Source organism: Lathyrus oleraceus, chromosome 6 (genome assembly GCF_024323335.1).
Source record: "Lathyrus oleraceus cultivar Zhongwan6 chromosome 6, CAAS_Psat_ZW6_1.0, whole genome shotgun sequence".
Lineage (NCBI taxonomy): Eukaryota > Viridiplantae > Streptophyta > Magnoliopsida > Fabales > Fabaceae > Lathyrus > Lathyrus oleraceus.
The window spans coordinates 33,595,517-33,619,452 of NC_066584.1; the positions used below are offsets into that span (position 1 = coordinate 33,595,517).

The following is a 23,936-nucleotide window of genomic DNA, read 5'->3' on the forward strand; positions in this document are numbered from 1 at the left end:
GTCAGACTCTCTGAAGTATCTTCATAAGTCTCAGAAGTTTATACGCACCTATACAATGATACCCAATCATCAAGATTACTTTGCTTCTATCGTCCAACTTCTCTTTAGTAGGACATGGAACGTTTCTGTAACAAACACAACCAAATAGCTGAAATGATTTTTTTTTTAAAACCAATTAAATGAAAAAGAAAATATAAATCATACACATGAGATACACCAATATAGGGTATGCTAAATTTAAATTCTCCTTAAAATATTTTATATGTCAAAATTATACAATCCTGCTATCCCTTTGCTGTTTGCAGTTAATAGCTTAAACCCTCTTCCTCGCCAAAACCCCTCATACAATGAAATTAAAATAATCTCTCAACACGATGATTTACCTTCGCCGGAAATTCTTCTCCGCCACCACTCTCCGCCACTTCATGGTCACTCTAATTCTCCGTAACTTGTTCTTTATTTTTTGTTTTAAAATTTAAATTAATTGCTTCATCGTTAACATAATTGCACGTCATGTTAAACTCTCTTGCAGTTTCAACTCAGATCGTTTCACAATCAGTTAATCTCGCCGCCAAATGTTAACTTATCCAACTCCGCCGCCGCCGCAAGCCGTAACTGTTTTCCCATTCGTTATTTAGGTGTTTTCGACAATGCCACTAAATTGAAGTCCGTCACGTCCGTTCATGGTGTCAGTATTCCGTTTCCGGCTAATGGCGTTGGAAGGAGCTCGTCGTTCTCGTCCGCCGCTGCACCGGAGAAGAATAAACGGAAGAAAACTGTAAAATCTGTTGCTGTTCGTGAAAAACCAGCTGCTAGTTCCAGTGAACCAGCTCCCGAAGAAATTGAAAATGTGGATTTAGGGAAAACTGGTTTGAGTGAAGAGTCCAATTCCAAAATTACCGCTGCTAAAAAGAAGAAGAAGAAGCCGGTGCAGAGTAAGAAGAAAGACGCCACCGATTTGTCGCAAGTGGTTGCTGAAGAAGTTTCTAGAAAATCATCTTCCAAAGGGAAGAAGACTAATTTAAAGGTTAGTAATTGGCTATGAAGTATTAGCACAAACTAATTAGTTACTGACACAAGACAGGATAGTAATTTAAAAAATTAGAAGCAATTGAATGGACGTGCCAGTGTTGTATGGAACACTGACTTGCGTCGGACTCTAAAAATGATGGATATTATTAGTACAAGGTTTTAAATTGTGGTTGCTTAAATATTATAGTTATTATACAATCACTGAAACTGGGACAAAATTGTAGCTTCAATGCTGTTGTAGTGCTTACGAGTTTTGTAAAAAGGTTTTATGTTGGGATATATTTAATAAAGAGTGGAGTAGAGTTCATGGAATAAACCTGTTTATTTATTGTTTGGAAATTTTAATGATTAAATGGAGAACAACGAATGCCCCCAATTTTTATTATTCCCCATATTAGAGGGGGAGAAAGAACGAGGTGTTGGATGGAATGGGACAGAGTTCGTTCCATCATATTCCATTATATCCCTTTTAAAAAAAATTCAAATAAGGTATCTTGTTTATGATTTCATTCCATCAAACATAGCCTTAGTATTGTGGCCAAAGGTGCCATCACAGGCTCACAATTTGTTTTTGGATTTAACCCTATGTTCCTAGAGGAAAGGAGATATTGTAATCTACTTAGCAATTTGAAACATTGCTATAGTGCTTGGTTTTGTTTTATGCATTAATGCTAACATGAGTTTGTTCAGGAGAGTTTGTCCGTTAGCACTTCAAAAGAAGTACACGATGATTCTACTTCTACAAGGTCAAAGAAGAAGGATGTACCGGAGAAGCCGCTATGGAAATTTACGGGAAAACCACTGTATCCACCCGTGGGAAAGTCTGTGGTTGTTGTGGAGTCTGTAACGAAGGCAAATGTTATTCAGAGATACCTTGGCGATATGTATAAGGTCTTGCCAAGCTATGGTCATGTAAGAGACTTGGCTGCAAGGTCTGGATCTGTGCGGCCCGACAATGATTTTAGTATGGTTTGGGAAGTTCCATCATCTGCCTGGACTCACCTAAAGAGCATCAATGTTGCATTGAACGGGTACGTTCTCACATCCGCTCTAGTTTTCCAGCAGCATTGGTTTGCTACATTAGTATAATTCTTTGTGGGTGCGCACTATTCATGGTTGCTGTTCATTATGATGTTATGTTATTACAGTGAAGCAAATTAATCATGATTAATTGCAATGTATTGCTTCATTTCTACGCTTTTATGGACAAGTGTCGACAACCTGTCTCTTGCTTATTTCATTTTTATTTTGTTTCACAGAGCAGAAACTCTTATTCTGGCATCTGATCCTGATCGCGAGGGAGAGACTATTGCCTGGCACATTATTGAGATGTTACAACAACAGGGAGCTCTGCACGATAATATCTTTCTGGCTAGAGTTGTCTTTCATGAAATAACTGAGAAAGCTATAAAAACTGCTTTGCAAGCACCACGAGAGATTGATGTGAATTTGGTTCATGCGTACCTTGCACGGAGAGCCCTTGATTATTTGATTGGGTTTAACATTTCACCATTACTATGGAGGAAGTTACCGGGTTGCCAATCAGCAGGAAGAGTTCAATCTGCTGCACTTTCTCTTATATGTGATAGGGAAATGGAAATTGATCAATTTAAACCCAAGGAGTATTGGACTATGGAGGCCAAGTTTAACATTAAAGAGCGGAGATTAAACAAGGACTTAACATTTCTTGCTCACCTGACTAGTTTTGATTCAAACAAGTTGAATCAATTTTCGATTACTTCTGGTGGGGAGGCAAGTGACGTTAAAGGCAAAATAAACTCTGCAGAGTTTCGGGTTATTAGCCTAAAAAGACACAAAGTTAGAAGAAATCCTCCAACACCTTATATATCATCAACACTTCAGCAAGATGCTGCAAACAAATTGAATTTCTCAGCTAGTCACACAATGAAGGTACTAATTTTAATTTGTTCCTATTCTATTTTCCTACTTGACGTGGACATAACCATGGCTATAATGAACAATATCTGGTTTTCCTCTGAAATTATGTTTACATTTTTTATCATTAATTTCTATTGAATTATTAATGCAGCTCGCACAGAAACTCTACGAGGGAGTTGAACTGCCTAATGGTGTAGCAGTGGGTTTGATAACATTCGTCAGAACTGATGGACTCCATGTAGGTATCACTCGGGTTGCATAAATATGGTGAAATGTTATTAACTACTCTCTCTGGGCATTGTGTTATACATTATATTTTTAATTGTCCATGGAAGCCAGCCAACCATGTCTTCTCGAAATATATCCTTCTTCTTGTGCTGTATAACTATTTACCGTATTTAACATTGCTTTTCTATAACAATTATGTCACAAATCTTGGCTAATTAAATGTCACCACTAATCTCCTGCTATCTTCTACATGAGACTGCAATTTTGTTTTTTACTAGGGGATTCACTCATGTGGATGTCATTTATGTTTATTTAGAGTATCTTTCTGTCACTCCAATAATTTTGTTTGTGGATGATCGTTTCTATTTTTAATACTTGGAGTTTTTTTTTCTTAGATTTCTGATGAAGCTGTTGCCAGTATTCGCTCCCTTATCATTGAAAGGTGATGTGTGCATCTCCATACTCATTTCTCTTTATGCTTGCGACCAGAGCTTCAATACTACTGAATATAAAATCAGTTTATTCGTATGCACCGACCAGAGCTATTTTGCTTATACAGGGTTTCTTACATTTTTGCATAGACATGCAAGCCATATTTTGTCAAATGCAGCACTACTGCGTGTGATTGTGGATTTGCAGTGCGGTAGTGAGCTCTGCTGTGACACAATAGTCTGGTGAGTTGCATTTTGTATGAGCGGCCATCAGTCACAAATTGAACTCAAATCTGCCCATCGCAACTGCTACACAGGCTTCAATACAACAAACCCCTTTTACGGTTCCGGCCATGATTTGGTGTTTTCTGGAGAAAGATGAAGTGGTACAGCAGTGTGGTGGTTGGTTGCAGAAATAAGAGAGAAGAAGACATATCAGTTTTAGGGTTTAGTTTTAATATGCCCAACTATTTGCAAAGTATTATTTCCCTAAAGTCTAACTAACAACCGTGAAACTATAATACTTAAATTGAAACAGAAAAGAAAATACCTAAATATTACTCAACAGGTCTAATAAATAAATAAATGAAACTCAAGAAAATTATTTACATGTATAGTTGGGAATTAAAAAAAGTGGTTTGGAGATCAAAAGAGTAGTTCTGTTCTAATTACATTTCAGGCATTTATTGTTACTTTTCACTCTAGCAATTTTGTCTGGAGTTGCATGGTTATTTTTTATTTAAATTTGAATGCTTATTTTGTGGTTTAAGCAAGTTTTTGATTTTTGCCATGTGTTTAAATTTTCTGGGTGCAGGTATGGACAAAATTTTGTTGCACAAAGTCCACCAAAGTATTTTAAAAAGGTGAAAAATGCACAAGAAGCCCATGAAGTCATTAGACCGACTGACATATGCAAGTTACCATGTAATACTAGCTTCTTTCATAATATTTTTACTTCAATCATGAACCACAACTAACAATATTACTTCTTGAGGACTTGTCAGCAACGCTGGTTGGGGTACTCGATGATGAATCCTTGAAGCTATACACACTTATTTGGTCAAGAACAGTTACAAGTCAGATGGAACCGGCTATTCTTGAGAAGGTTAGATTATAAAATATCCATAGAGAGATAAAGTATAAAATGTTCAAAGTTGAGTTTTTCAATCATCTGTTTTGAAAAAAAAACTAGTTGTTTTTCGTTGCTTGGAGATGGCTGTAGGAGAGTTCAAACTTTTTGAAGTGATAGCAACTTTTTTCTACTTTTTTAGACGGTAATGTGGTAACAGATTTTTATGAAGGAACCACAAGAATTTTTTTTTAGTAAGGAAAAGAAAAGTATAGAGAAAGAGGATAAGACATCCTCCTACGAAAAGAAAGCAAAATTGGAACATGTAACAAAGCATGCTAATCTTTTCTATTGATGTCTGAAATTACCACTTGTGCTAAATACACCATGAGTAGAACACTTAAGGGTGGCTATAAAGAATTTCTGTCTCAAATTAAGTCTAGAATTGAGCAAGTGCCTTTCAAATTTCTAGGATTCCTTTCCAGCTATAAACACTAATGAAATGCAACGACATAACATGCCTCAAAATTTGGTCTCTTTGTGCAAGCCCAAATCTCTGAAATCGGTGAAGAGAACCTGATCCACAAAACCAAACAGTTTATTCTAAAAGGAAGTAGCTGCAGAATAAAGCAAAAATAGATCTAATTTTGTGAGAGACAGACTCTAAAGAGTCATAAATTTATATACATAAGCTTATATAATCACTTCCTTGATTAAAGGGATTACAAGAAAAACAAATAATTTACATAAAGAAAGTATGTTCAGGAAACTAATGATGCTCAATAATATCCAACATATGCCTTGTGTTTTCATATCAGTAGCACCTTAGTTTTCCTTATCTTTTAGTTTTTCTTGTATCTTATTCGCGTGTTCTTCAATTTGAGGTCTGATTTTTATCTTTCTCTCACTCATCTTAAAAGTGATCAATTTCCTCTATTGTTAGATTTTATCTGTCCTAAAAGATCATTAACAAAATATATGAGCTCAAAATATAGTTTGTTTTCATTTAAAGTTTACGTGCTTCAATCTGATATTATATTATTATTATTCTTGACCAGATATGTTTCCTAATGTCTTTCTGATTACAGATACAACTTGATATTGGAAATGCTGATCAATCTATTATGTTACGGTCTCCTAGCTCAAGGGTTGAGTTTCCTGGACACCGGGCAGTTCTTACGGTACGGTTAATTCTTGCAGATAAGTTATGTTGTGAGGTGATGTTATTTAGCCTTGTGGTGATTTGTAATGATTCATATACCAGTTGATTGTGCTCTACAAATAATCAGTTTATTTGTTTATTATACTTATTATGATAATCATGATCAAGTTAATTGTTGTTAATTTGTTATTATTTTTATTGTTATTGATGGACTATAGTATTATTTTCAGTTCATGTGCCATTATTTTCAGTTCATGTGCCATTATTTTCAGTTCATTGGCAGTTAGCTACAACCAGGAAAATATCTATTGCCGGTAGATTTCCAATTTTAAGCTTATGAAGGAATATATTTTGAAGTCCTGCTATATGCTTCAGAGTATACATTAGCTCCAAGATCATGTTATGACCTGAGCATTATATTTAATATTGAAGCTTGAAATGTTGCAAAGATTTTCCATGTTGTTTGCTATATTTATGTTGAAGTTACTCTATAGTCAACCACATCCAAACAAAAATTATATTGATGTGTAGAAATACATGTAATTTACATTGGATTCAATATGAATTTGATCCTTTATGTTGTGAGTTTGTGACATAATTTTGTTTTCAACCAATTTCTTTTTTACATTCCTGTTAAGTACTAGTGCTTCAAAATGTTTAAGCTCTAGGTCCACAAATGGTTTTGTATCTCCATCAATTGAAGCTAAAGTAGAGAATGCCCACATGTACCTTTAAGAAAGTAGGACAGTGAAACCGATGTTCCCGACTTACGTATGGTTCTTTTTCACTCCTAGGACATTGTAACTGAAGCTGGACAAGATAGAGAAAGTGACGGATCCAATCATGATGTAGCTTTTGAGGTTTTAAATTCTTTAAAGGTAATATTTATGGAAGTTTATTTTTGTTTATGCTATTGAAGATAGTTTCACGCCTTTCTCCATTTATTTGTATACACTGCTTTTCTTGGCTTCTTATGTTGCTTTGCCAATGGCCATTGGGTTTTTAAAAAGACGGTCTTAGCATACATACCAACAAGACGGCATGGGCTATTGTAAAATGTAAATTTTACTAGTTTCTTGCCTTTCAAATTCCATTTTATTATATTTCTAATCTAAGAAAGCCAACTCTTAAAGCTTTTGTTGTTAGGTAGATATTAGATAAATTTTTTTTTGCCTCTACCCTTCCTTCCTCATGCAACAACCCTTTAGATATAAAGTTTGTCTATGTTGAAGTCCATTTTACCTTTTGCAGAAATTAACCTTTATTTGACAGAATGGGGCAGCAATTATTGAACTTTGATCACTTAGTCAATAGGTTATAGGGGGACTTAATTGTATATCAAGGATCAACTTTAATGGAGGCTCGGGAATGTGTTTTCCTGTCTAAATTTCCCTGATCATTTTGCTAATTGTTCTTGCGTTGCCTTATGCTAGGTTTGTTATGTATCTTTTTTGTATTTCCAGTCTGTGAGTTCCCATTTATTGTGCAGAAAGTTGTACATATCAATTCGGAAATGGGGTAGATTAAAATTAATTCCTGATTGCTTTCATTTTAGGCATAACTAATATTCATTTATGCTTCAGTATTTATTGATGCCATAAGTTATGCAACACCTTTCCCTTCATTGACTTTTATTATATAGACAGATGATCTGTTACATCTTGTTCAAACTGAGGCGTGTCAGCACCATACACAACCGCCACCACGTTACTCCGAAGCATCATTGGTAAGTCATTGTGTCTTTTGGCTATGCTTAAGGGAGTATTAATATTATATACCATGACTACACTGATTTCAGCTGGTACTGATCTTTCACTGTACGTAGAATTTATGCTTGATATTATTAGAATCCTAACAGGAGTTGTATATTATGAATAGATAGGTATTGCATTTTAACATAACTGATAGTTTGTTACATACATCTTTTGAGCAATGCTATTGTTAGGTTTCAAAATTGTTGGTTTTTATGTTAAATGTCTTGAGGCAATTCTGATCGATGTGTAAGTCAACGAGGTTTCATTTTATTGGTTTGTAAATATTTTGGTCTTAATGAATGAACAACTCCCATTTCCTTTAGTTGGAGTAATACCTGATTCAGTTCAACTGTAAACTTTATATACTACTAATGCTTGCCTTTTGTTTACTGGATTTTATTTTACTTTATATACTACTAATGCTTGCCTTTTGTTTTTTGGATTTTATTTTCCTTCTAACAGTGTACTTTTATGGAAAATTGCGCAAAATAAACTTATTAATCTTGTGGTTGGCTGTTTACTAGTGACAGGCTACATTTGGAGTTTTGTTACAAAGAATTCATATCTTGATTCCTCGTTGAACTATATGTATGGCAACATATGCATATATTGAATTCTTTGTCATGTAAATACTTGTGATTTTTAATTTTAAATTAACTTCTATGTTATCTGAATAAATAGGTCTATTGCTACATATTGAATTCAATTCTTAAAATGTAGTCTTTATGCTGGCTAGGAGGAGATAGAGAGCTTTTATTTCTCTTGCACCTTGTCTGTTTTATTCTCTTTTTAGAACTTCCCTTATGATATTTGCATGTCATAGATTAAGAGGCTTGAAGAGCTTGGGATTGGAAGACCTTCAACATATGCAAGCACAGTAAAAGTATTACAGGTATTTGATTGGGGATAGTCTAATGTCGTAATCATACCGTATCATTTCTATCTTATATCAAGTCAAGGCTAACAATTAAGTTACAAGTCATATAGGCTTTTCTTGATTACAAGTTACACCGTATCACATTCTTGATTTCTCCGAGGAGTTTTCAAGAACTCAATCACATAGGCTTTTCTTTTCTATGCTGTTCCATTTTCACACTGCACTGACTCAGAAACCTGTAGGGGCTCAATTAATTGAAAAGTCTATCTCATCCCATTGCAGTTCCTATGTATTGAATGTAAGCTAGGTTAGTCATAGTGTATTCCTCAAAACTGACAAGTGTCAGTTTTGCAAAAGCTTTACCTGCTATTGCAGGTCACTAAGTTTGATCTATAAAAGACAAACTGTAACAGCTTTTGTAACTAACTTTGTGAAATGAAAAAATCAGTTATGATGCAACTGAACACTCTCCACATTACTTTCTGATACTATGTAACAACATAGTTAGCTGTAAATCTGCTTGTCCATTTGATTCACAATCATTGTTGACTTCTCATGCCATGGCCATTTCAAACTGTCACAGTTATTAATAGTTGGTAGCGTTTCTTTGTGGCTAGTGGAAAACCCACCATATTAATATGGCGTGGTCTATGACAGAGGCATGACAACTATAATAATAAAAATAGGCTTTAATAAACTGCAGAGTGAAATAGAAGAGAATTGGAAAACAGAAAAACAGAATGCTTCTATGTTGTCAATAGCATGGTATAGCACTGCTATAGCGGAATAATATAGCGGTGGTAGGGTTCGGCACGTCAACTATTTCTCCTCTCTTTATTCTGATCTTCTTTCTTCTTTTTAGCAGTTTCCTGACATCTTTCAGCACCCTAATTTGCATGTAGGTCTTCAAGAAGTTTGAGTTATTTCTCTTGTTACCCTAATTTGCATGTAGGTCTTCAAGAAGTTTGAGTTATTTCTCTCTTTGTAGTCTATAAGTTCGGCAATGGAATTTCCCAGTTGTTTCCCTATCTACAGACATAAGCCCCACAGGGATTTGGTGGATTTGTATCCAGAAAGGGACATCGAATAACAGACACTTGCTTGGAATACCTTCATCTGGGAGCACTTCTAGGATGAGTACATGGCCATCAAAGCAGTGATTCCATTATCCACCGGTTTAATTGTGACACCCATTACAGGTTGCCACAGACCGGGCATTCTTTTCTTCATGACATGCATTCAAATAGGTATATTTGTTAAGAATCGGCCTTCGAAACATAAATAAGATCTTCTCATTTGATTGATCATATTGGGATTGGATTTCTAGTTCGATATATTCTTCAAATGTCAAGCGATCCATGATGGGAGTGTTCTTTTCTTGGAGGGATTTTTGTGAAAGCACTAGGCAAGAATTCTTCTGAGGCGGAGAGAGCACTAGACAAGCAAAGCTCGAAGTATTGCAATCATTATGGATATAAAATTCTGGTAGCTCAAATGATGTCAATTCATATAATTCTCATAAGTAGAAATAAAAAGTCTTCCCATAAAGACAACTCACAAAGGGTGCAGGTTTGAACCTGCGGCACTCCACTTATTCACTTTTAAGGTGACCATTTGGCTACCAGACCAAAACAAAATAAAGAGAAATAAAAAATTGTCTTACAGGGGACTCATTTATAAACTCATTTTCTGGCCATTTCTCATTCGATTGACGTGGAACTCTCAACACCCTCCTCACACCTAGGACTAGACATTTGGAATGTGACCTCAATCATTGGTCCGATAGCGGATAGTTCAACAAATCTTGGAAAGGCTCAGATAGTATCTTAGAGTTTTGGTTGGGCTAACTCAACCACTACAAAGCCGACTTGTAGGTGAGGGACGCCTTTTAATTATAAATTCATTTTCAGACCACATGATCTGATGTGGGATTCTCAACACTACCAACAAAAGCCAATTAAGCAGAGGCAGCTGGACAGTAAAAAACAAGAAGAAATAAGAAAAATCTATCTGCTGGGTGAAAGAACAAGATAAAAGTAAGTCTGCTGGTGAAAAAGAAAAATAAGGAATCAGAACAAAAAACGTAATAACTGACTGACATCTGTCAGTAATCTGAAGAAAATAAAGTCTTTCGATAATTTATATTCTCTCACGCACTGGAAAAAACTGTTTAACAAAACACATTGGTTCCACTGCTTCACCAGGTTGAAGTTCCAGGCAAAACCAAAGCCTGCACATAAGAGAAACCTTCAGGATATATGACCTGATACGACCAAAGCCTATTCCCACTAGCTGAGATTGGCTATATGAATCCTATGACATTATAATGTCCTGTCATGGGTCATAATAAAGTAACACACAACAACTTATCTATCAACTCATACATGTCATAGTTTGTGACTTCCAATTTGGTCTTTATTGAGTTGTTGTGACACAATGATAGTTATCCATTGGAACAATAATTTCCAAAATGAATTGAGAAATGGATTTTGTTTATCCAAGATTTACCTTTTTATATTCTCCCCTTCTAAAACTAAATTTAAGTCTTGTGGAATTTGCTTGTGGCTGCTATCACTGGAATTTCCTCGTGGCTACTATCTCTCACTCTCTTTATTTCAACATATTTACTGCATCTTGCATTGAAATTTTATGGCATTGCCTTCCTTAATTTTTAAATATATGTTTGAAAGAATTATTAGCCCTCTCTTGTTTGTTGCTTCAGGATAGAAACTACGTGACAGTGAAAAATCGTGTTCTCTTTCCAGAATTTCGTGGTCGCATGGTAAGCTTTGAGCTTCAAGCTCTAAATTTATTGTTTGTTGGGATGAAAATACCACTCCTATTGTTGTACTATGTTGTTAATATACGGTAAAAGAAGACTCCAAGTGATGTTGGTCTTGCTTTTAGTAGCTTGAATTTTTGGAATCAATTGATTTATATCTTCTCTCTGAAGCTTTTTCCTTGCTATGCATAGATTATAGTCCCTCTAATTTCAAGCTACAACGCTTACACATATTCCCACATATTGAATTCTCATAATTAGTAATAAATGCAATTTATCTGATATATGATTGGTTCTGTGCTCTTTTTATCATCATCTCCGGGCTTTTTTTTCCTTTTGTCTACACATTTTAAAATTAAATAAATACTGCTATATTCCTCAGTATTCTTATCATTAGAAAGCATGGCTGAATTTGCATATTATGCAGATTTGTACAACTTCGAATTATGTATGCTTTCCTCAGTATTCTTATTGAGCGAGAATCCCTCTACCTCATCAATGAGCCTTTTGTATTTAATTCCCCACAAATATCTTCTGCTCATGAGATGCATTAGGAATGTGATCATTATTATTTATTATAAATTAAATAGACTAGTCCTTTTGGTTTCATATTGTACTCGACTTAACTAATGATAATCTTGTCCGTTTTCAGTTATCTTTTTCTCTGTAGAAGTGAAATATGTGATGGGGTTTATGATGTTTTTGGGTGATATTTAGGTTTCAGCTTTTCTGTCGCATCATTTTTCAGAGGTCACAGACTACAGTTTCACTGCTGATATGGAAACTGAGGTATCTACTTTGATTGTGTCCCCTCCCCACTTGATCTCTGTATATGTATTTTAGATCATATTCCTTTCAAGTTATGCAAAAACACTATAGGAAAGTAGGCTTGGATATTATTTATATTTACATGTTTTGAAATTTTTTTCCCAGCTATCATCGATTCCCAGTTATCTACTTTACTCATGGATTCTCAGGAATTCATTTTGCTCATGCTTTCCCTCTTTTTCATTCCCGTGAAGGGTGTGAATTTTGTATTTTCACAATAAAAAATTATTTTAGAACTCAACCAACTCTAACTTCCAGTTCCACCTCATTTTTTTTAAAGCTAAGATAAATTTTAAAAATATTCCTAGGAATATATATATATATATATATATATATATATATATATATATATATATATATATATATATATATATATATATATATATATATATATATATATCATTCATGGGAATAGGATTTTATACCCCTAATGGCTAAAGCTGTATATTTCTACTACTATTGCAATCTTTATCTGATACCCAAGTTTGTTTACTTTTATTTTGTATTTTTAAAATATTTGTTGACTCCTTCCATGCCCCCATTGTTTTTATTTGAATTTTTTGTTTAGTGTTGGAGCTAGTTGGTCATTGTTATCTGATACCCAAGTTTCTTTAATAGAAATGTGCCTAATTTTTAATTCAGCTTGATAATGTTTCTGCTGGAATAACCAAATGGAAAGGCCTCCTAGGAGATTATTGGACTCGGTTTATATCATATTGTGAGCGTACTTCTAATGTTCATACTCATCAGGTGTGTATTTTCTCTTTGCGCAATGCTCATTTGGGGTTCTCAAATTATGTTTTTCTTGATATGCTCACCTGGCAATGTTTTAAATGCACTTTCTATGTTTGCATAGCTGTTAGTGACTATGATAGCCTGGAAACAAAATGTGCAGCATATGTTTTTCATCTTATCTATTCATGAATGATTTTATACTTGCAGGTTGAGAAGATGTTAGAAAAAAAATTTGTGGATTATTTATTTGGTTCTCTCCCAGATAAGAGTCGGTCGTGTCCAAGGTAAGCCACAGTATGGGCGGAAGTAGTAAAAATATTAGAGTCCATTTGTTACAGCTTGTTTAGTGCAAAAATCAATTTTTAAAAATAAAGTAATTACTTTTAGAAGTTTTCATCCATTTGTTAAGATTTTAAAAAAATAAGAATACGCAAAAAAAAAAAAAAAAAACTGCTTCAAATGAGAAGTTGTATGGAGTAGTTTCTCCATAAAATAATTTTTTATAACATTTTAAAAGAAAATGTGATTTTATTATGGTAATCAAACACCAGTTTCTTCATTTTTAAAAAATCTCAAAATTGATTTCTAAATAATTGTATATTAAAATCACTTTTTTTATAATCTGTAACGAATTGCCCCCCTTAATCTCACCATGTGTATCACATCCTCACGATGCTATGTTTATGCTGTGGTAAAAGATGATAACAAGATAAGTGTGCGTACCCTACTGTCCAACTGTTAAAGTAAGAATATCAATACATATTTGTTATGAAATTTATTTGACATTCCATCATCCACTGATACATCTTTTCCAAGTAAATGGTATTTGTTGACCCAGAAGAATATAAATCATACGAACTCTTCTTGTAATGTTCTAGTTATACTGGGGTGGATTTTTTGTTGTGAATGTTATTATGCTGATTTTATTTGTAGAAAATGATTTATTGACTACATTCATTATATGCTGCTAGATTTGTTTGTCAGATATTCTCTTGATAACTTATGATTTGGCTTGTTTCAGTTGTATGGAAGGCACGCTGATATTTAGAGTAAGTAGATTTGGTAGCGGCTACTTTATAGGTTGCGATCAGCATCCGAGGTGCAAGTGAGTATTATACTACATATTTGGTTTGTAGGTTCTGCAATGAGTATTATACTACATATCTGGTTTGTAGGTTCTGAGTTATCAACTTCACATTTACTGTTGTGTGATTTTGACACAACGGTGAACTTATATTCCACTTTACACAATTGAAAGAATGGTGGTTAATTATGTTTCCTTGATGCAAAGAAATCATAGTTCCTGTATAGTTTGATTCTTATGATACAAGAAAATAGTGTGGTCTAACGTGCAACTATTTTGGGTTTATTATAAAATGACATGCAAAGTTCTCAAACTCCACCTATCCTTTATATCCTTTTCCTGAACCAAGACTTTGCCTTCTTTATCTTTAACACACTTCACTCAATCCAAATCTCTTGTCTTTCTTTCTCTTCCCTTACCAAACCTATATATAGATTTTTATCCCTCCTTGGTTCCTAAAGATTGGTATAATCCCGTCAAAAATTTAGGTTCTCACTTTATTCACCGCCTTCTTGGTCTCTTTCTTAGCTTTCTTATACTTTTTCCAAGTTTCGGCATTTTTACACCTAGACCATTCTTTAAAACATTCCTTTTTTAGTCTAACTTTACCCCGAGCACCTTCATCCCACCACTACGATTCTTATCCCTAGGTCCAAAACCTCTTGGTTCTACCAATGTCTTTTAGCTACTTTTCTAATCCCTAGTGCCATCTTGTTCCACATATCATTCGCACTTCATTGTGGCTGTCCAAACCCTCCCTCCAAGATCTTGTGTTGGAATCTCCCTTGTTTTTCACCCTTCAAATTGTACCACTTGATCCATGGGGCTCCCTAGTATACTCTGTTACTCCTAAAATTGCATAGACATTAGATATGCAATACATGTATTACTTTATGGTCTCTTGAAATCGTGGAAGTGCACAACTCTTGGGGTCTTGTGATATTAGAGTGAGAAAAGGGAAGAGAGAAAAGAGAGAGAAGAGAGAGAAAGTAGATTTGAGAAAACAGAATTCAGTTATTGTATTTTTAATAAATGAACTGTTACAATGGATAGGATATATATATTTATCTTATCCTGTGCCACTAGCTTAACCTACACCCCACATTAATATACTGCAAGATAGTTGTGCTGATGTGGCACTATAGAGTGTACACTAATACACTATAGAGTGTACACTAATACTCCCCCACAAGCTCAAGGTGGCTGCAAAGTTGGACTTGAGGCAAACAGGTTGAGCTTGCTCCTGAGCTCCAAGAATCTTGAACTTGAGAGAGGTTTAGTGAGGACGTCAGCTTTCTGATCAGCACCATGAATATGACAAACAGTGAGAGTTTTGTTGAGGACCTTTTCTCTCACAAAGAAGAGGTCAATCTCCATGTGTTTGGTTCTTGCATGAAGAACAGGATTATGTGCCATAGCAACAGTACTTTGATTGTCACAGAAAATAGATGGAGTGGTAAATGGGACCTTAATTTCTGTTAGTAGTGTCTGAACCCACAAGACCTCAGCTGTGGTGTTGGCTAAACTACGATATTCTTCCTCTGCACTAGAACGAGCAACTACAGTTTGCTTTTTGGACCACCAAGATATCAAGTTGGGACCTAAGTAGACTGCTGATCCTGAAGTGGATCGTCTATCATCTGGGTCAGTAGCCCAGTCTGCATCACAGTAGGCTTGGAGACAGAAAGGTTGAGCAGGAGAGGCAGGGGTGAATAACAACCCAGAGGAAATAGTGCCTTTGAGATAGCGCAGAATGCGTTTAACAGCAAGCCAATGAGTGTCTAAGGGGTGTGCCATAAATTGACACACTTTATTAACTGCATAACAAATCTCAGGACGGGTAATAGTAGCATACTACAAGGCCCCTACAATGGACCTGTAGTGGGAGGGATCAGAGAAAGCAACGGAACCAGTTTTGGTGAGTTTAGTAGTGGAAGCCATAGGTGTTGCAACAGAGTTAGAATCAGACATGTCAGTCTTGACAAGCAAATCTCTGAGATATTTGGATTGAGTGAGAAGCATGTTGCCATTGGGCAGCTTCTTTACCTCAAGACCAAGAAAGTAATCTAAGTCCCCAAGTTGCTTAAGAGCAAATACCTGATGAAGTTTGTGAGTGACTTGCTGAATGAGAGTAGAAGAGTTTTCTGTGATGATTATATCATCCACATAGACCAACATATAGATAACAGCACTTAGATGTTTGTAGATGAACAGAGAGGTGTCACACTTGCTGTTCTGAAAGCCAAAAGACAGGAGGGTGGTTTTCAATCTCTCAAACCACTGTCTTGGGGCCTGCTTGAGGCCATACAAGGCCTTGTGCAAGCGACAAACTAAGGAGGAGTTGCTGGACGAAAAACAAGGGGGCTGCATCATATAGACTTCTTCTTCCAGAATACCATTTAGAAACGCATTATTAATGTCCAGCTGCTGGATTGGCCATCTGTGAGAATAATGCGAATGGTAACCGGTTTAATAACAGGGGAAAAGGTTTCATTAAAGTCAAACCCAAGGACTTGATGAAAACCCTTAGCAACGAGCCTGGCTTTGTATTTGTTGACTGAACCATCAACATTTTCTTTGACACGAAAAACCCACTTGCACCCTATAGTTTTTCTGTTAGGAGGCAGTGATACCAATGACCAGGTTTTGTTTCTTTCCAAGGCACTATACTCCTCTTGCGTGGCAGCAAACCACTTAGGATCTTGGAGTGCAACTTTAACACTCTTAGGCTCAGAATGAAGAAGAAAGACAGAGGGATTAAGGCGAGGTAAAGGGACACCAGACTTGGTTCTGGTTGTCATGGGATGAGAATTGGCAGGTAAAGGTTGAAGTGCAGGATCTCTTGGTGTAGAAACTGCAGAAGATGATGAAGAAGGGGCAGTGGCTGAAGAATTAATTAGGGAAGGAGGAGTTGCAGTAGAAACTGGACTAGTAGGTGCAGAGGGAGATGACATAGGGGCAGCAGAGTGATTAATAGGGCTGGAATGGGAAGAAAGTGAGCTGGAGTTCACTGGAACTTCAGTAGGAGGAAGAGCATTGGGTAGAATAGGATTAGTGAGAGTGACTATGGGTGAGGAATAAGATGGAGTAGAGGTGGAGGAGGAAGATTGAGCAGATGGAAATAGTTCATGATATGGAAATCTTGATTCATTAAAAAGTACATCCTTAGAAATGAAAAGATGGAAATAATTCATGATATGGAAATCTTGATTCATTAAAAAGTACATCCTTAGAAATGAAAATTCTGCCACTTGGTGATAGGCATTTATAACCTTTGTGAGATGTGGAGTACCCTAAAAAGAGGCACTCATGAGATCTAAAATCAAATTTATGAGGATTATAGGGGCGAAGTAAGGGAAAACAGGCACAACCGAACACCCTAAGAAACTTATAATCTAGGTTTTGATTAAACAGGGTAGTATAGGGTATATTGTGATTGAGAGACATGGTGGGTAGGCGATTTATGAGGTAGACAACAGTTAGGAAAGCATGGTCCCAAAATTTGAGTGGGAGAGATGCATGACTGAGAAGGGTGAGGCCAAGGTCAACAATGTGCCTATGTTTTCTCTCAACAACACCATTTTGGTGATGAGTATGTGGACAAATTAAACGATGTATGATACCAAGATCAGAAAGAAACTTGGTGAATGGGCGAAATTCACCACCCCAATCGATTTGGACAGATTTAATGGGGAAACCAAATTGTAATTCAGCCATGGTTTTAAATTGTTTGAAAATGGTTAGTGCCTCAGATTTGGTTTTAAGCATATAGATCCAAGTGAATCTTGTATATGCATCAACAAAGGTGATATAATAGGTGAAGTTTTGTGAGGATTTGACTGGAGCTGGGCCCCACAGGTCACTAAAGATTAATTCAAGAGGTGTGTGATATTGTGTTTGAGATTGAGGGGAATGCAATCTGTGAGCTTTCCCCATACAGCATGCTGAACAGAACATTGAATCAACTTTATTAGAGAGAGGGATATTACATTGAGATAACACAAGTTTCATAGTGTTTTTATTAGGGTGACCAAGGCGTAAATGCCAAGTAAATTGGGAGTTACATGAATTATTTCCTGATACATTTTGACTAGAATGAGAAACCCTATCACTAGTGCTGGAAACAGGAACACTTGAGCCTAGGATGAGACAAGAGACTTGGTTTGTTTTAGGAGACTTAAGGAGCTGAAGGTGAGGAAATTGGTAGAGACCATCTTTTCCTACACGACCTTGGAGCAGAATGTCATTGGAAGCCTGAGATTTGACATAGCACATGTCAGAATGAAAATCAAAAAACACATTATTATCAAGGCAGAACTTACTGACACTGATGAGATTCTTAGTGATGGAGGGGACATGCAATAAATTATGGAGAGCTAATGAGGTATAAGGTTGAGATTGAGAGGGAAAAAATGAAGAGCCTGAAGAGTGAATTTGCAAACCTTGACCATTACCAATGAAGATCTGATCTGGACCTTCAAAAGGTGTGGACTGCTGTATGTTTTGAGAAGCATTGGTGACATGAAAAGAAGCACCTGAGTTTGGAAACCAAGAGCTGCTTGGCGCTGAACCAGTGTTGGCAATCATAGCATTGGGAGTGAATTGAGTTTGAGGAGTAGGTATAGGGGCAAGTCTTGGTTGATAACTTGGACGAGACCAAGTGTTAGGCATAGTCTGAGCAAATTGAGGTCCACCAATAGGCACAAACGGATTGTAGAAATTTTGCAGATTCACATATTGAAAATCAGCAGGTATATTAGGTTGAAATTGCTGATTAAACCTGTGGTAGCAGTTGACAGCAAGGTGACCATACTTGAAGCAGACCTGACACTGTATGTTGCTGAACCTGCCTCTTCCACAGCCACGTCCTCCATTGCGACCACCTCCACGACTTCCTCTTGAGAAAAGTGTTGAATTAGCAGCTTGTTCAGTATTCTTGGCATCAGAAACCTCTGTTTCAGTTTGAGTATTAGCTTGAGTGAGATTCACTGAAGCAGCTACCTCCATTTGTAAACTCTTCTTGTATTTGTTGGATCTCATTTCGTGTGCTAGAAGAAGGGCTTCCACTTCTTCAAGTTCCACAAAGTCAAATTTGCTCTCAATAACCGAGATAACAGGGGTAAAATCTTGAGGAAGACCTTCAAGAATCACATCAATGTGTTGTTGATCTGGAACCGGATCTCCCACCGAGGCAAGCGAATCTACTAGTGCCTTGATTCGAACCAGATAATCACTAACAGATTTATCGTCAAGCGTTGTTGATCTAAGTTCCGCACGCAGTTGTCTTGTTTTCGCACGTGTGAGTTTTTGAAAGTGAGCAAGAATTCGCTCCCAGAGTTCGTACGAGTGCACGCAACCAAGAACTCGTGAAAGAATCGACGGCGATAGTGTGGACTGTAGCCACGTCATGAGCCATTGATCTTGCGTAATCCATGTGCAATACACAGGGTTTTCCGTGTTTGAAGCACGATCGTCATCGTTAAGAAAACAATTCGGTATATCGCGTAAGTAGAGATAATCCTGGAGATTGTTCGCTTTTACGAACGGATCTACTTGCTGACGCCATAGCAAGAAGTTCTTTTCATCAAGTTTCTCAGAAATTTTGAGTTGGAATTTTGACATCGACGCCGCCGTTGTGGCGGTCGCCGGAGCTGGAGCGGCCATGGATGAAACCGTAGCTCTATGATACCATATTAGAGTGAGAAAAGGGAAGAGAGAAAAGAGAGAGAAGAGAGAGAAAGTAGATATGAGAAAACAGAATTCAGTTATTGTATTTTTAATAAATGAACTGTTACAATGGATAGGATATATATATATATTTATCTTATCATGTGCCACTAGCTTAACCTACACCCCACACTAACATACTGCAAGATAGTTGTGCTGATGTGGCACTATAGAGTGTACACTAATACACTATAGAGTGAACACTAATATGTGATAATAACGAAACTACTATTTTTCTTCTCCTCATTACCCGCACTTTTTCCTTGTGAAACACTTCATTGTTGGAAATTACAAATTCATGCGAGGCACTTGTTCTTGTTGAAAACAGGTACATTGCTAAAACATTATATGCCGATGAGGAGGAGGAAGATACACCGGAGCCAAACACTATGATAGAGGAACCAAAACTCCTAGGTTTTAATAGTGGTTCAAATGAAAAGGTTTGCTTAACCTTGGCTCTGCTGTATGTTTTAATGGACTGGTGTGATTTGACTTGTTCGAACTGCTAACTGTTGTATGTTTTCAGATTCTTTTGAAAAGTGGTCCTTATGGAATCTATGTTCAGCTCGGAGAAGACAGGAAGGGATACATACCTAAAAGAGCCTCTGTTCCTCATGTATGTCACACTGTCATTTTCAACTTTTTGAGGCAGTTTAGCTTATTTTTTAGGCCATCAATATGAGGTATTATAATAGTTTGTATCAATGGCATGAAGAAGTATGTCTATCTCATTTTTCTTGTACGCCCCCATATTGTGCAGTGTTCTAATAGTATTATACGTTTACATTTCCTTTAATGAAGGAATTGGTAGGACTTATGGAAATTAGAAAGGTCATCTAGGTACAGCTTACTTGTATTGAGTCTTGATAAAAAAGACAATATGAATGTTAGGATTTTAAAAAACGCTAATGTAGTTTTCTGAACAATACTTGAAGGTAATTGATTCAATTTACAAAACCAAGTTTGGTTATTATTTTACTGCATACTGTTACTTAACCATATTCTATCTTTTCAGCCATCTACTATATGAATTGTGATGATGTCATTTTGTAAGGGCAGGGACCATCACTTTTGTCTAAAATTATCTTTTCTTGGTCTTGATTGTTGAAATCAAATTGGTAGAATTATATTCAAAGTATATGTTGAATATTGTGACAATTTTTTTTTCAATTTTGCAAAAAGTTCTCTCTTCCCTTTATGAGTTTGTGTGATCGGATTGCATTTGTGCAATTGCTGGTATGGTTAATACGTTCTCTGTTTTATAAGGATCATGGGTTAAATAGCTAATTGTGCAAGCTGACCAATTATTATATCTTCCAACAAAAGGAAAGGAGTCATAGAGTTTGGGATGTTTCAGGTAAAGGATTTGGACTCTGTCACACTTGAAGATGCACTTGCGTTGCTACAATATCCATTGACATTGGTATGTTTCTCAGTTTGTGTTAAGCTATTTGTCATGTTGATTTTGCATGTCAATTTTTGACAAATGATTTTATTATGATTATATAGTTGGGATGTAAGACAATCTTGATGTCGCAATAATATCTTGTCATAATATCTTGTGAATATGATAAATGCAAGGCAACTTTTTGGCGTTGCTAATTTTGTAAATATTTTGTTCTTGATTAGGGTAAGCATCCTAAGGATGAACATCCTATCATATTAAAGGTTGCAAAGGCTGGTTATTCTATTAGACATCGACACAAAATTGCTCCCGTTCCTAAGGTATTCTTGTAGTTTCATTATTTTTATCAAGATTTTATTTCCTTCATGTCTTTGCCACCCTGGAAGAGACTTTAGCAGCAAAATTATATTGTAAGTAAAAGCATTAGTGTAAGAAAAGAAAATATTTTCATGAAGTTAAAATCTGGGGAAAATATAATTTTTGAAAATAATATGATTTGAGACGGGGATAACATGCACGACCAAAGTCTTCAGAAATTTATAGAAAAAACATAACTTTTTTTTTGAGGTAGGTTGCTTCAATAAGTTAAATTTGTGATTCAGAAAAGGAAATGAGATGTTAGCATGAGCAAGTAAGGTCAGACATGCTTGCTAGGCGTGCCTGTGTTTTTCTTGCAACCAATATATTTTTATAAAGAGCACGAGGACACTTCTATAAATAATTTTCCATTTTGACAAAATTTAGACAATGAAGGAAATTGTTCTTCCAAATCAATTTGACCAACTGCAATGTCAAAACTAAACTGGAATCAAATTGAGCAACTCAATAGATAAAAATTAATTAGATCTTTCCGTCTGATAATATATATTATTTAACTTATTTTAAAATAGCTTAGCGCTCCTGTTATGACTACCAATGTTTGTTTTGCAAAGTTGCATGTGCACTAATTTAATGACACATCAGTAAATTTAGCTGAGTATGATCCTTGATTTTTTCCCCTTTAAATTTATATGCAGAATATGAAGCCAAGTGAAATCACCTTGGAAAAGGCCCTGGAACTTTTATCAGGCAGTGATGTGAGACAAGTTGGTCGGCCTAAAGGCAAACCTAAAACTGAAGAAGTTGAAGCTATTGAAGTTTTCTAAAATTTTGACCTTGATCACTAGAATGAGTTCAGAGTTTTCACGCGATTATCAATATCAACTTATACAATAAGCAATTATTTATGTTCATCGATTAGCAACAAAGAGCTGCAATTCTCAGTCCAGACAAGTCATGGAAGATTCTTTATGGAGCCAAATGATGATTCATATATGGAGCCGAATGTATACTATTACTAGTAGTTTGAGCTGTAATTCTCGGTCTAGACAAGTCATGGAAGATTCTTTTATGGAGCCAAATGAAGATTCATCTATGGAGCCAAATGTATACTATTAATAGTAGTTTAGTGGTTGTTCATCATTTTTTTTCTTCCATGTATTCTTTTGGCTGTGTATATATATAGGCTGATCAATTCATTTATTTGATAGAAGTTGTTGAAATAAGTGAAACTAAGAGACATTTAGATTAAACCGTGTGGTGAATAACACAGGGAAGATGAATTATATAAAAAAAATACATATCATGATATTAATTACATAAATATCCCACTCTATTCTAGAATATATTAGGGAATATTCTCTTTAGTGCATTTGACTTATATGCTCAAGCTTGACTCGGTCTTCTCTCTGACAAAGTGATAGACTATCTTAATATGTTTGATCCTTTTATAAAAGATTGAATTTGAAGTAATGTGTAATGCAATTTGTTTATCACAAATAAGTGTCATTGGTCTTATTTCTTCAATTTGAAATTCATTGAACAACTGTTTTAATAAAATTAGTTCACATGTTGCCATTGTCATGGTCATATACTCTGCTTCGACGCTTGATTTTGCAATTACATTTCGTTTCGTACTTTTTTAGGATATAAAGTTTCCTCCAACAAGTACACAATATTCCTAGGTAGATTGTCTGTCAATGGGTGATCCAGCCCAATCGGCATTAGAGTATTCAACTATCTCAGTATGTCTTTTATCTTCATACACAAGACCTTTTTTTGGAGCACATTTGATGTATCTAAGAATCTGGATTATAACTTTCATGTGTTCTTGATAAGAGGAATTTAAGAATTGGCTTATCACATTAATTACAAAAGAAATGTTCGGACGAGTGACTGTGAGATAATTCAACTTTCCAATTAATCTCCTATATCTTCCTAGGTTAGATAGAGACTCCCATTGATTGGATAGTAGTTTGACACTTGGATCCATATGAGTATCACCTGGTTTAACATTCAACAACCTTTCTTTTTTCAAAAATATCCATAGCATATTTCCGTTAGGAAATCACTAAACCATCTTTAGATTGGGTCACCTCAATTCTCAAGAAGTAGCAAAATTTACCAAGATCTTTTGTTTGGAATTGACTTGAGAGATGTTGTTTCATTTGAAATATTCCATGTTGATCACTATCAGTTATGACAATATCATATACATACACAATAAGATAGATACACCATTAAGCTGAGTGACGATAAAAAACAGAATGATCAGCTTCACTACGGACCATACCAAACTATTGCACTACAATGCCGAATCTGCCAAACCAAGCTCTCAGAGATTGCTTAAGACCATAAAGAAATTTGTGTAGCCTACAAACCATATTCAATGACCCCCCCCCTAAGCAACAAACCCATGTGATTTTTCCATATATACTTCCTTTTCAAGATCACCATGTAAAAATGTATTTTTGATGAAAAATTGATGAAGAGGCCAATGTCGAATGACTAGAAGAAGTCTGGCAGATGCCATATTGACTATAATCGAGAAGATATCACTATAATCCTGAAGGTTACGAGAAACACAAGAAAAGAGGTTTAAATT

At 35.7% G+C, this 23,936-nt stretch overlaps 1 protein-coding gene across 1 annotated transcript; it reads left to right on the plus strand.

The window, feature by feature from the left end:
• Window positions 1-241: 241 nt before the first annotated feature.
• On the plus strand, window positions 242-22,677 carry LOC127097549 (uncharacterized). The gene is made up of 22 exons (XM_051036041.1): window positions 242-428; window positions 533-1,027; window positions 1,723-2,063; window positions 2,292-2,943; window positions 3,083-3,169; window positions 3,555-3,601; window positions 4,405-4,514; window positions 4,595-4,695; window positions 5,748-5,840; window positions 6,616-6,699; window positions 7,464-7,547; window positions 8,399-8,467; window positions 11,175-11,234; window positions 11,952-12,023; window positions 12,705-12,812; window positions 13,005-13,081; window positions 13,819-13,902; window positions 19,937-20,048; window positions 20,135-20,224; window positions 20,966-21,031; window positions 21,238-21,333; window positions 22,030-22,677. The coding sequence occupies exons 1-22, from the start codon at window positions 375-377 to the stop codon at window positions 22,156-22,158; spliced, it is 3,111 nt and encodes a 1,036-aa protein (XP_050891998.1). The 5' UTR covers window positions 242-374; the 3' UTR covers window positions 22,159-22,677.
• Window positions 22,678-23,936: the final 1,259 nt, after the last annotated feature.

Coding starts and splice junctions, on each gene's coding strand:
- LOC127097549 (XM_051036041.1), top strand. CDS start 375: ATGATTTACCTTCGCCGGAAATTCTTCTCCGCCACCACTCTCCGCCAC. Junction 4,696..5,747: donor AACCGGCTATTCTTGAGAAG/GTTAGATTATAA, acceptor TTCTGATTACAG/ATACAACTTGATATTGGAAA. Junction 21,032..21,237: donor TACAATATCCATTGACATTG/GTATGTTTCTCA, acceptor GTTCTTGATTAG/GGTAAGCATCCTAAGGATGA.